General features: G+C 32.4%; 1 protein-coding gene across 1 annotated transcript in view; it reads right to left on the reverse strand.

The window, feature by feature from the left end:
• LOC115883563 (regulating synaptic membrane exocytosis protein 2-like) overlaps nt 1–12323 on the reverse strand; it is a 112998-nt gene that overhangs the window by 2858 nt on the left and 97817 nt on the right. The window contains exons 15-18 of the mRNA XM_030901925.1: nt 9611–9822; nt 7081–7220; nt 5993–6127; nt 3556–3611 (exon numbers count right to left, since the gene is read on the reverse strand). Of these exons, the coding sequence (XP_030757785.1) occupies nt 3606–3611; nt 5993–6127; nt 7081–7220; nt 9611–9822 (493 nt within the window). The 3' untranslated portion in view covers nt 3556–3605. The remainder of the gene's footprint in view (nt 1–3555; nt 3612–5992; nt 6128–7080; nt 7221–9610; nt 9823–12323) is intronic.

Here is a 12323-nt window from a genome sequence, read left to right on the forward strand (position 1 = left end):
ATTTCCCAGCCGTTTATGGCACCCGTTTTTTTTATCATACGGTGGCATCAGAGCTGCAAGCTCACAGAAAACTTAAGTCTATTTTTGATTTAAATCATTTTAATAACTTAACTCATTTGATTTTAAGTCATTTTTCAAAAGCTGACTTAAGACTTAAAATTTAAGTCTTTTTCAAAATGACTTGTGATTTAAATCTTTATTCAGAAATAGAAAAAGATTTAAGACTTTTTAGAAAAAAAACTTAAATCCTTAAGAAGATTTAAGTCTTTTTATAGAAGACATAAGTAATTAAAAAGATTTAAGTCTTTTTATAAAAGGCTTAAATCAGATTTTTATATATTTTTATGATTAATTTTTAACCGTAGTATTCCTTTGTCAGCTGTTAGGCAGCAGCTAAGCAGCAGAATAAAAAACAATGCTCAATACCACTAGCAAATAGAACGTTAGTGATTCGGAACCGATTTTGATTATCTGTCGTGTTACGCGTGCGTTGTGAGTCTGCCGTCTTTCAAGTGAATCTCCGACTTCGTTATACAGGGTGAGTTTCCTACGATGTTCTCTATGGGCATCTCGGAAACTACTGGAGATAGTGAGTCGGTTAAATGGGGAAAGAATTGCAGTTTTGTGGGGTCATAAATATGCGCGTTTCAGATTTTTGAAAAAGTTCATGGCTTACTAGATATTTCGAAAAAAAAACAAATTTTGGCTATTTCAAAAATTGTTCCTAATTCCATTATAATCTATTTTAGACAAAAAGTTTTCAGATAAAAGTTGTAGATAATCACATTCCTAATCAGTTTGTGTTCTCCGATTTTTTCTAAAGCCTGTCATTTTTGACATATGACACCAACATATGTTTTTTTAAATGGAAACCATAGTTGGCCATGACTCCATAAAAAGCGCCATTTTTTAAGCTTTTCAGCGATATAAACTATAATATGTTTCTTTCACAAAGTCACAGACTTATAGCCAATTCTGATTTTTCCTGACTAATTTCACTTAGTTAGCCATGGAAACAAGTTCCATCGTCGTTGCTCTCAGAAATGTGAAATTGTCACATCCAATCTTTGTAAATTAAATTAAACAAAAATTGTGTAATAAACTTTTTTTAAAATGAAGAAAAGCGTGTAGGATTATATATTGGTTCAACTTTTCTTGACCATACAGTATACGTTGACCAGTGAAAGTTACTTACGTTTTTTAGAAAACGGTTTTCAATGGTGTTCTAATTTTTTTATAATTTACAACTTATAAAAAGACAAAATATATTATTAAACGGCTCTTTACAATTTACATTACACAAACTAAAACTTAAAAAATAATATCACTACATACCTACTACATATCACTACAATACTTTAAGTTATTTTAGAAAATGGTAAAAAAATCCGCAATCGTTTTGAGTACATAAACACAAACATCAATGCATCTTTTTAAAACTGAATTTCTAGCTATTGTTACAGAACGACCGGTCGACTTAATTAAACTTCTCCTGTTCCGCCTCTTCGAGTGCCTCTCTTAATTCATAAGTTCTTTTGTAAACCTTGTTGTTAACCATACCGCATAAAAAAAAAATCTAAAATGGATAGGTCAGGTGACCGAGGAGACCCATGCAATTGGTCTAGCTCTTTCTATCCCTGAGTACATAATTATGATATAAATAATTTTTAACATTGCTTACATTGTGGGGGGGGTTTGGTGTGTCATAATGAAAGACATGTTGGAACCACTCTATTAATGCGCGAGTATCTAAATTTAACTTTTCTAACATGTCTTGAAAACCGTTCTCTAAAAAACGTAAGTAACGTTCACCGGTCAACGTATCCTCGAAACTGTATGGCCCAGAAAAGTTGAACCAATAGTCCTACACGCTTTTCTTCATTTGAAAAACTCTTATTTACAATTTTTCTTTATTTTAATTTACAAGATTAGATGTGACAATTTCACATTTCTGAGAGCAACGACGATTGAACTTGTGTCCATGGCTAACTAAGTGAAATTAGTCAAGAAATATAAGAATTGGCTATAACTCAGTAATTTTGCGAAAGAAACATATTATAGCTTATATCGCTGAAAAGCTTCAAAAATGGCGCTTTTTATGAAGTCATGGCCAACTATGGTTTCCATTTAAAAAAAAAACATATGTTTGTGTCATATGTCAAAAATGACAGGCTTTAGAAGAAATCGAAGAACACGATATCATTAAGGATGTGATTATCTACAACTTTTATCTGAAAACTTTTCGTCTAAAATAGATTATAATGAAATTGGGGACAATTTTTAAAATAGCTAAAATTTGTTTTTTTCGAAATATCTAGTAAGCCATGAACTTCTTCGAAAATCTGAAAGGCGCATATTTATGACCCCATAAAACTGCAATTCTTTCTCCATTTAACTGACTCTCTATCTCCAGTAGTTTCCGAGATACCCATAGAGAAACACCCCAGGAAACTCACCCTGTATAGGCCGAAAGACGAACGAAAGGAATTTATCTCCAATATATTGAAGAGTACTTTAAAATTCTCCAGCCCTTAGCTCTAAGCCTTAGCTTATGCCATCGATATATTACAGAGTGATCAAGACACATCACCCCTTTCCAATAAATATGTATTCGATGACATCTAAACTCTAATGGTAATAGGTTCTACAAAATTGGTTAAATTTTATAAAAAAATATATATTTTTGCGTGTGTAGTTGTTCTGAAAATAAACCGTTTTATTTTATGGGGTTTTTATCATCTGAACCAACAATAAATTAATAGTATGATATTAGCAAGAAAATCGCCTAAGAGGTAGTAGGTACAAGAAGGTACAAGAAGTAGGTACAAGAAAATTAATATTAACATTTAAAAAAATGTACATAAATTGAATTCTGGTTGTGTTGACTTGGGAGGGTAAGTATATTGGTTTAAGTCATTTTACTGACTTAAACTAATATAACACTTGCAGATAATCATGATTTAAGTAATAAAAACCAAACCAAACCTAAATAAAGTTATATTGATTTAAGTCTTTACAAAAATGACTTGACTTGAAATAAAATGATTTAAGTCAAAGACTTGAGACTTAGATCATTTGAAGCTTTATGTTGAATTTGACTTAAGACTTAAATCATTTTGATTTTAGTTAATTAGACTTATTTTACTTAAGATTTAAGAGTTAAGTATTTTTAAAACTGACTTGTTGCAGCTCTGGGTGGTATTTCTCTACTTGATAAAACAATACTAAGATAATATCAGGCGATTTCAGGCCTATGTACATACATGTTACTATGCTAATAATAAATACTATATAACAAATTACCCCTGGTATAGTCATGTGGGACAGGTACAATTTAAAATTCACCTTAAGACCGAAAAAAAAACGGCGTCAAGTTACCTGCAAACGCCGAAAATTCTAAGGCAACTTGACGTCGTATTTTTTTTGGATCATACGGTAATTTTTGATAATTAAATCATTGAAATTAAATACGCAAAAGCGACTGACTGTTCCTAATAGACATGATGAAAATGAAGGAAAGGCAATTGAAAATGAGTTACTAAATATGAACGTTACCTTTCTTTAACTTCAATGATTCCTTCAATTATATATCATTTGGGTGTGCCTTACCTCTGAAAGTAATGGAGAAAAATAGATTGGCTTTATCTTTTTTACATTTTTTGACATAAATAACGATTGTTCTTATTGTGTTTAATGATGAGCAAAACTAAGACCAAGTGCAAGACTAAGACCTTACTTGATTTAAGTAAGAATAATCTTCGGATTGTCACAGAGTTTTTAAAAGGACACCACAATGAACACCTCAGTAGATTGAAGCGAAAAAAAATGACGATTGCAGATTCTGTGGGGAAAATGTCATAAACGTGCTATAAACTTTGGTACGACTGATATCTAATATCGGAGATGGAGAACTAACCTCTGTAAAATCGTCTCAAACTCAGAAGGGTCTCAGAGAGTGGCTTTTGTTAAAGCCCTAAGGTTGTATGATGAGTTATAACTCAAGAAAGGGGGACACAATAGATCTGTAAGGTCGAGTTGATTAACTCTCCCCCATACATTCTGCAAGACTCTCTTGGTCTTGGTTTTACGGGACCCAGTCTTGGTCCTGGAACCAGTCTCACTCATCACTAATCATGTTACAGAATTTAATATTGAATGAAAGTTCATATTAAATATATTCTTGAGAATTAAAAGAAATAATATATATGATATCAATTAAACTTTTAGTTACGTTATCGAGGGCGCTATTTTTAAATTAATTGTTGACATATTCGGCGCCCAGCTGACTAACTGGAATTTAAATTTCGCGCGTTTTTTTTGGGGGGGGATTCATGTGGTAGCTCTGCGGTAAAAAATGTCTAGATGCCGCATTTATTTATTTATTTCCTGACATTGTCAGTCGTTTTGACACTTTATTTGTTTTTTGTTTACTAGCAGACTTTGCAGTCGAACATTGTTCTTTTTATAACCTCTTTTTGTGTACAAGATAAATTAATAGCAGTAAAAAACTCATCGTAACTTTATTAACATAGAAAAAAAGGGAAAGCGGTAGTAATATGTTTCTTTATGTCCCTTAAGAGCTGTTAAGACGGTGAATTTTGTTGATGTAAATACTAACTGTTTATATATTTATAATTAAATTATTTTTGTTTCCTAATATATTTTGATTAAAAGAAAATAAATAATAGTGGGCAACGCTGTACCGGTCCAAGAACACGGTAAACTAATAGGATTGCTCATCCTCATAAGACGTACGTTCGCCTATTCCCGCGCTACAGCTGACAGTTGTGACGTCATTGTAGTCCTTGTCAAAGCCTTGTCATGATAGTGTGTATTATTAGTTGCCTATGGCAAACTTATAAAAATAACAGCTGAGAAATTTTGAGTTAATTATTTTGTCAATTTTAAATGTGAAAAAGGTGTCTTTGAAGTTTTTAGAGCTATAGAGTGTCTAAATACGTTCATTTTGTGTTGTAGATTGTGACAAAGTGCTTACTAAGTGCCCACTATATTGTTTATTAATTATTTTAAAGCAAAATATGGAAGTATTCTAAAAAGAATGCTTGCAAAAGGTGATGCTGGGAACCGCTGTTCTTAAAAATGCATTATCCCAAGAACAGTTAACCTAATAGGACTGCTCATTCAGCCAAAAGTGTCCGCCAGGTGCATGCGAAAACTACTCGCTTTGTGACGTCATTGTAGCCCTTGTCATGGTTATTAGTCCTTATCCGGCAACCAATAATACACACACGTGCATTATTGGTTACCGAATGCAAAACGTTCATTATTTAGTTTATTTATTTAAACACCTTATATGTATGCAGTATAGAAAATTAACTGTATAAATCGTATTAAATACTCGGATAATGCATTTTTAAGAACAGCAGTTCCCAGCATCATCTTTTGCAAGCATTCTTTTTAGAGTATTTCCATATTTTGCTTTAAAATAATAAACAAAATCATTTATACACTCTATAGCTCTAGAAACTTTAAAGACACCTTTTTCACATTTAAAATTGACAAAATAATTAACTCAAAATTTCTCAGCTGTTATTTTTATAAGTTTACCATAGGCAACTAATAATACACACTATCATGACAAGGCCACGAAGGCTTTGACAACATATACATATAACTTTATATACTCGGATAAGGACTAAATAACCATGACAAGATGATGACAAGGACTACAATGACGTCACAAAGCGAGTAGTTTTCGCATGCACCTGGCGGACACTTTTGGCTAAATGAGCAGTCCTATTAGGTTAACTGTTCTTGGTGCCGGTCAAGCTTAATCACGTGACTAAAAGTTTATTTGGTATGAACCGTATAATCTACATTGTTAATGAGTTAAAACGAAAAAAATCAGGAGGTTTGTAATTTCAGCAAATATTTTTTTAGGATAAATTTCGAGAAATTTCTGTTTTTTTTCGGACATATTTTCATTTCCGCCCTATACGTAGAATAAATGCAGAAAAAATCATGTACTAACCAGCGACGTGGTGCCAAATAATTTGTACCATCCGATAACAATGTTGCTCAGGTTGAGGTCGTCTAGCATAATTTGTGCCACGCCCATAAACACTTTTTTGCCTTCTATTCTACCATAATCGCCCCACACTGTTACCTAGAATGTCAAAAATCAAAATTTTATCGTTAGTAGATAATGGTGAAATTATTATATACCATGTGTTTAAAAGTAACTCAACACTACAACTTTTTATTTTTTTTTCAGATAAAATACCGAAATTTGGTTTCAGATAAAATAGCGAAAAATTGTTAGTAGGACATAAACCAGGAATGATTGACGTATTCAATTAGTTTATTTCCTTTCCTGTTTTACCGGAAATTACTACAACTTTTGATTTTTAAATGGTACCCTCGGTGTTCTTTTACTTTTTTTGGATGAAAATTACATTCTGAATAACATAATCAGACATAATCATATAGTCCACTTTTGACATTTTTGTTTAATAAAATAGCATTTTAAATTTCAATCTAGAGTACCAAGGTTGTGTTAAACCTACTAACTTTTAATCAGTGAACCTTAGAAAATGTTTTTTGTGACTTTTCCTGGCCTGAAAAGAGGCCTAAATCGTATTTTTAATAATAACTCTATTTTTTCAAATGGAACGAGGGTGGCTCATTAGCATATTTGGAATAAGCATTTTTATACGAATAATTTGGTACCCAATACTTGGTATTTCGAATAAAATTGTTGTTATAAACACAACATTAAAGTACCATTTTTAAGCGAAAATGTCAAAAGTTGAAATATGAAATGTCATTCGCTTCAGAATACCTATAATTTTCTATCGAATAAAGTAAAAAAATACCGACGGTACAATTTAAAAATCAAAACTGGTAGTCATTTCCGGTGAGACAGGAAGTGACCAAAAACAATTCAATACCTCAATCAATCCTGATTTATGTCATATACTAACATGCCAAAATCTCGTTTTTTTGGCCGAAAAAAATAGAAAACTTATAGAGGTGAGCCACTTTTGAAAACCACCCTGTATACTATGACTTGGATTAGAATTTTTGATGATAAAGAAGAGAACAAAAATATGACTTTACCTGTAGTATGCAATTCGTAAAATTTTCTTTAAACGCCAACTGTTGCTGATAGAGCGGATCTAACGTTCTTCGTGCTGTAGTTGTTTTGGCTTTTGCTAAACATTTCTTTCCGTTGACCAGATATACTTTGACATACGGTGCTGAAAATTAAAAATAATAACATTAATTTCCATAACCCAGCTTTAGCCCACGGCCACACAGAAAGCGTTTTTAGCGTTTTGCGTTTTTTGCATCTCAAGCTTTTTGCGATTTTACCGTTTTAAGCGCTTTTTTCGATTTGTGTTCATTAAAAACACGCAATAGACGCGGCAGGTCTGCAGTTTCTACCAAGATGTCAATTAGTAACGTCGCAAGCTCGTGGATTCGGCGAGAGAAGATTGGAGATCGGCGCCATTAACGTTGAAGAGACGAAGATAAAGATGCTGGGATTGAATTCCGGACGGGCCGGAGCATATATTCGGAGACAAACACAATCTACTGCTAGTGCCAGTGGTGTGTGTAAAAATAATAATTATTATTATCTGCCATTTATTTTGCGAATTTTAGTTTATATGTGTATAGTTTTTTTATGTTGTAGTGTTTTGGTTAGTACTTGTTATAATTATAATATAATATAATAAATAATTATAATTCTATAATAGTATAGTAAATATTTCTAGTTGCTAATGCAATTTTAGGACATGATTTATGAAACATTTTGGAGTGAAACTTCTTTACGCGCGCTGGGAGTAAAAATTCAAGGCCGTGACATACGAGCTAGTGAGACGGCCCTGACACACGAGCTCGTTATAACGAAACGTGTTAACGGCTTAGAAGTACATAGTGACGCCACGTGTATTTGTGAGCAGTCCACGTGTTTATCAAAAATATTGATATATTAATACAAATTTTGTAAAAATAATCAAATTATTACGTGTAAAAAACATTTGTTACACGTATAAAACTATTTGTTACTGGTAGAAAACTATTTTTTACGCGTATAAAACTATTTGTTACTGGTAGAAAACTTTTTGTTACGTGTAAAAATCTATTTGCTACGCGTAAAAAACTATTTTTTTACGCGTCAAAAACTTATTGTTTCTGGTAGAAACCCTTTCTTACGCAAAAGAAAATATTTTTTACGTGTAAAAAACTATTTGTTACACGTAAAAAACTAATTTTTACGCGTCAAAAACTTATTGTTTCTGGTAAAAAAAACTTTTTTACTCAAAAAAATATTTTTCACGTGTAAAAAACTATTCGTTACACGTTAAAAAACCTTTTGTTACGTAAAAAAAAATATTTTTTTACGTGTAAAGAACTATTTGTTCCACGTAAAAAACTAATTTTTATGCGTCAAAAACTTATTGTTTCTAGTAAAAAACTCTTTTACCCAAAAAAAATATCTTTTACGTGTAAAAAAACTATTTGTTACAAGTAAAAGACTATTTTTTACGCGTCAAAAACTATTTGTTTCTGTTAAAAAAAACTTTTTTTACGCGTAAGAAAATATTCCTTTAATTCATTACTTTTTCAACATTTCAAACTACACTTTTTCAAACATTTCCTTCAAATTTTTGAATTAGCAGAATCGTTTTAAACAGTACCTAGATGTTCTTTATAAAAATTTTTTTAGATAATACCCTATAGTAAAAAAAATGCATACTATTTAATTTATTTTTATTGTATTATTAACTATAACGTCTGCCGGGGTATTGTATTATTAACTATAACGTATGACGGGGTCTCATCTTAGAAAACGCTAAAGACGCTACAGAAAACAAACTGATTTGTTTTCATTTGGGTTTTTTGAGAGACGCGCCGAACGCTACACGCTTTTGGCCTGGCCACTCCTATATAATCCTGTTATTTTGTTTTAGTCGCTAAAGACGCTTCAGGCTAAAAACGCAAAAAACGCTTCCTGTGTGGCCGTTGGCTTTAGTTTATTCACAACAACTAAAAAGGAGTTGTGTAATGTAGAAAATGCAAGTAAAAATAGTCGTCAAATTCGCAGAGTTAAAAATAAGTTCTGAGAAACTTTTTCGAGTGCCTTAGACCGTTGGAGGATTCCCATTCCAGGTTACGGACGAAGTCTTCCAAGTTCTTTAGTACCGCTTTAAGTTGGTTTCCACTTGGCAAGCAGAACGGTTCTGGTCCAGTTGATGGAGTGTTCGCTCCTTTTCTAGCTAGATCGTTTGATTTTTCATTGTCTTCTATCCCTTGGTGGGCCCAGAGTAGGAGAACTACCCAGAGCAGGAGAACTTATTTTCTTTGCCTAATTTTTTCAGCTTCTCTAGGCAATCTTTGAGGAACTTCGAATTGTCAGTGTAAAAGCCTGATGCTTTGTATTAAGCAATTATAAGAAACTGACAAAGAGCTATATGGAACAGGTTTCAGTTTTCAAGTTATTAGATTTTTGGAAAATTATTTTAATCTAGAGACAAGAAGAGGGCTACAATATATCTGTAAATATCGCAGTGGAATACACCAATACTTAACCAAATGAAATATAACCTAATCTATCTAATCGAACATCTCAAATTCAATTTACCTGGTAATACTTTCGATCCGGGCCTAGCTTGTAGACCTCTGGCTCGTATCACCTCCACCTCCAAGAATCCCTTCTGGTAGCAAAGCGACAGCTGGATGTCTCCCAGAGAAGGCGCTCCAAGGACTTGTCGACCGACTAACTGGCCTGGACCCAAACCTTCGATGAATTCGGCCAACTGGCCTTCACCAGTTAGCCTTAGAGAGGGTGACCACCTAAAGAAATTGTTTAGTAAAATTATTAAGTATTACATTAGTATTTTTTGGAAGGGTTTATAGGATTTTGTAATGTGGGAGCTGTATTTTAAAAGATCCATATTATTTCTGGAAAAGGGTTGGGTACTTAAAGTTACTGAAACAGAGAGTTACAGTAAACAAAAATTGGTATTATATGGAGCGATAAAGAATGATATTGAAATAATTGGTTTGGAATACTGATTATTACTGATTTTTCTCGTTTGTAATTAAAATAAAATAATAAAACGCCTAGTAATGTATTGTAAACTAGTTTTTATAAAATGTTTGTTAGAAGATCTACATCATCAGATCTACATAGTTTAAGTTACCATATTCCTCCGAAACGGCTAGACCGATTTTGATGAAATTTTATATGTAGGTACACTCAAATGCAAAAAAACGCAACGGAGAAATTTTTGGTCAAATTTTTAAAGTTTTATATTTTTGTTATTTTTATCTTCCTTTTCATGAATGTTTTAGCAAGCTATATATAATTATATCAACTTTAGTTCTTTAACTCAGCTTCTTATAAACTTTAGTATTTGGCATATTATACAGGGTTAATCAAAGGGTGTTTTTTTACCCTAACTTTAAAAGACCCTGTGCAATAATTTCATCTGTAAGATTTCCCAAAATATGATTTTGCGGTGAGAACCATGACTCCTAGGCATTTTGTTTTTTGATTCACGTCAGTATATGCTTTGATTAGTTTTTAAGAGCGAAATGAACTGATGACGATCAATTTGCATTTTTTTAATTATCATTAGTTTTTAATATATTTTTGTTATTTAAAAAAACATTAAAGATTAACGATATAGTCCGGATTTTAATAAACATTAATAACGATAACAGAACTAACGATGTTAAAGAAAACATTTGTAATAGTCAAGTATACAAACAGAAAAAAAATTGTAAAAAACACTCGAATACTTTGTATTGCCGCCCTTGGCTACTATAACTGCCTGTATTCGACCGTTCCTACTGTCATTGAGGCCGCATATATCATATTGCGTTATGTTTTCTCATTCTTCTTGAAGGACTATGAAGTTCATTTAATGAAGCTGGCACTGCTTCGCGGCCTCTAACCCTCCTGCCAAGCATTTGCCAAACGTCGAACACGATGGGCAGTTCATAGTAGTATATAGTTCCCAATAATCTCCAAAGCCACATTTGTCACATTAAAAAATAATTTCAAAAGAGAAAGATCGTTGGTGGCAAGCTGATTTCGCTCTTAAAAATTTACCATGGCATGTATTGACATGATCCAAAAAACAAAATGATCAGAAGACATGGCCCTGAGCGTAAAATTTTATTTTAGGCAAATTTACATACGAAATTATTGCACAGAGTGTTTTAAAGTTAGGGTAAAAAAACAAACCCTCGTTTAACCCTGTATAATATGCCAAATACTAAAGTTTATAAAAAACTGAGTTTTCGAATTAAAAGGTGGCATAATTATATACAGTTTGCTAAAAAAATTATGAAAATAGGTCTAAAAATAACAAAAATATAAAACTTGGTTGAGTGTATATTCAGTATGTCGAGAAGAGGTTGTTACCTATTTTTTATAACCCTACCCAAGCAGCATTTGGACGTCGGGACAACGTTGTGTCACGCGACCAAACGTCGGGGCGCAACGTCGGCACAACCTCGTGCCAACCCTAGTTTGCACTAGTTTGGAGAATAATTTTTGGGTTGAAACGACGTTGGATACCTACGTTGGCTAGCAGCCTAATTTAGTACAAACTGCAACGTTGCTTAAAATCCTAATTGACAGAAATACAAAACTATAATAATATGGCGTCTAAGTCGCGTTTTATCCTAAATTGGGATAATTATAGTAAAAATATTATTTTTATGATTTAGTTAGAGACATATGCCGGATGGCAGTAAAGGAAAACAAAACAAAAGTATTTAAGTGTGGAGGATGTTTGAAGATCATAACTATTGAAACACTTTAACCAACTCTGTAACTCGTTATCCAAGACAAAAAAGTTAAACGCAAACAACTTTATTGATAAATGTATTGTTTCTACTTTGAAAAATACTAATGGGCCTTAAAATAAAAAAAGGTTTAAAAAATTTCTTGAATTTTTTTTTTTAGTAAAATGAGAATAATTTATTCGCAGTCGAAAAAATTGTTTCCGGGTGTTGTTTAGCGTCAAATATTTCAAGTTAATGTATTCAAAAAGCAGGAATTGCTATTTTAGGAACGAAACATTTTCTTATTCAACAACAGGGCGGCTTTCACTTTGTTGTTTTGGAGATTAAGATGGAGTAATTCGAGTAGTCGCATACTGGACTAATAAAGTCGCAGTTCAGCCTTAACAGGTAGTATACTAGTCGCAAGATTGCCTAATTTAGTCATCCTAGAGTCTAGCTTGTGCCGCCCCCTATAGGTATTCTAAATAAACGAGGGAGTGGATAAAGTATGGGTAATATGTCGATGTATATTTAAATTTAGTTTTATATGTGCCTTT

The sequence above is a fragment of the Sitophilus oryzae genome, unplaced genomic scaffold, assembly GCF_002938485.1.
Source record: "Sitophilus oryzae breed Bouriz unplaced genomic scaffold, Soryzae_2.0 scaffold_1947_pilon_pilon, whole genome shotgun sequence".
Taxonomy (NCBI): domain Eukaryota; kingdom Metazoa; phylum Arthropoda; class Insecta; order Coleoptera; family Curculionidae; genus Sitophilus; species Sitophilus oryzae.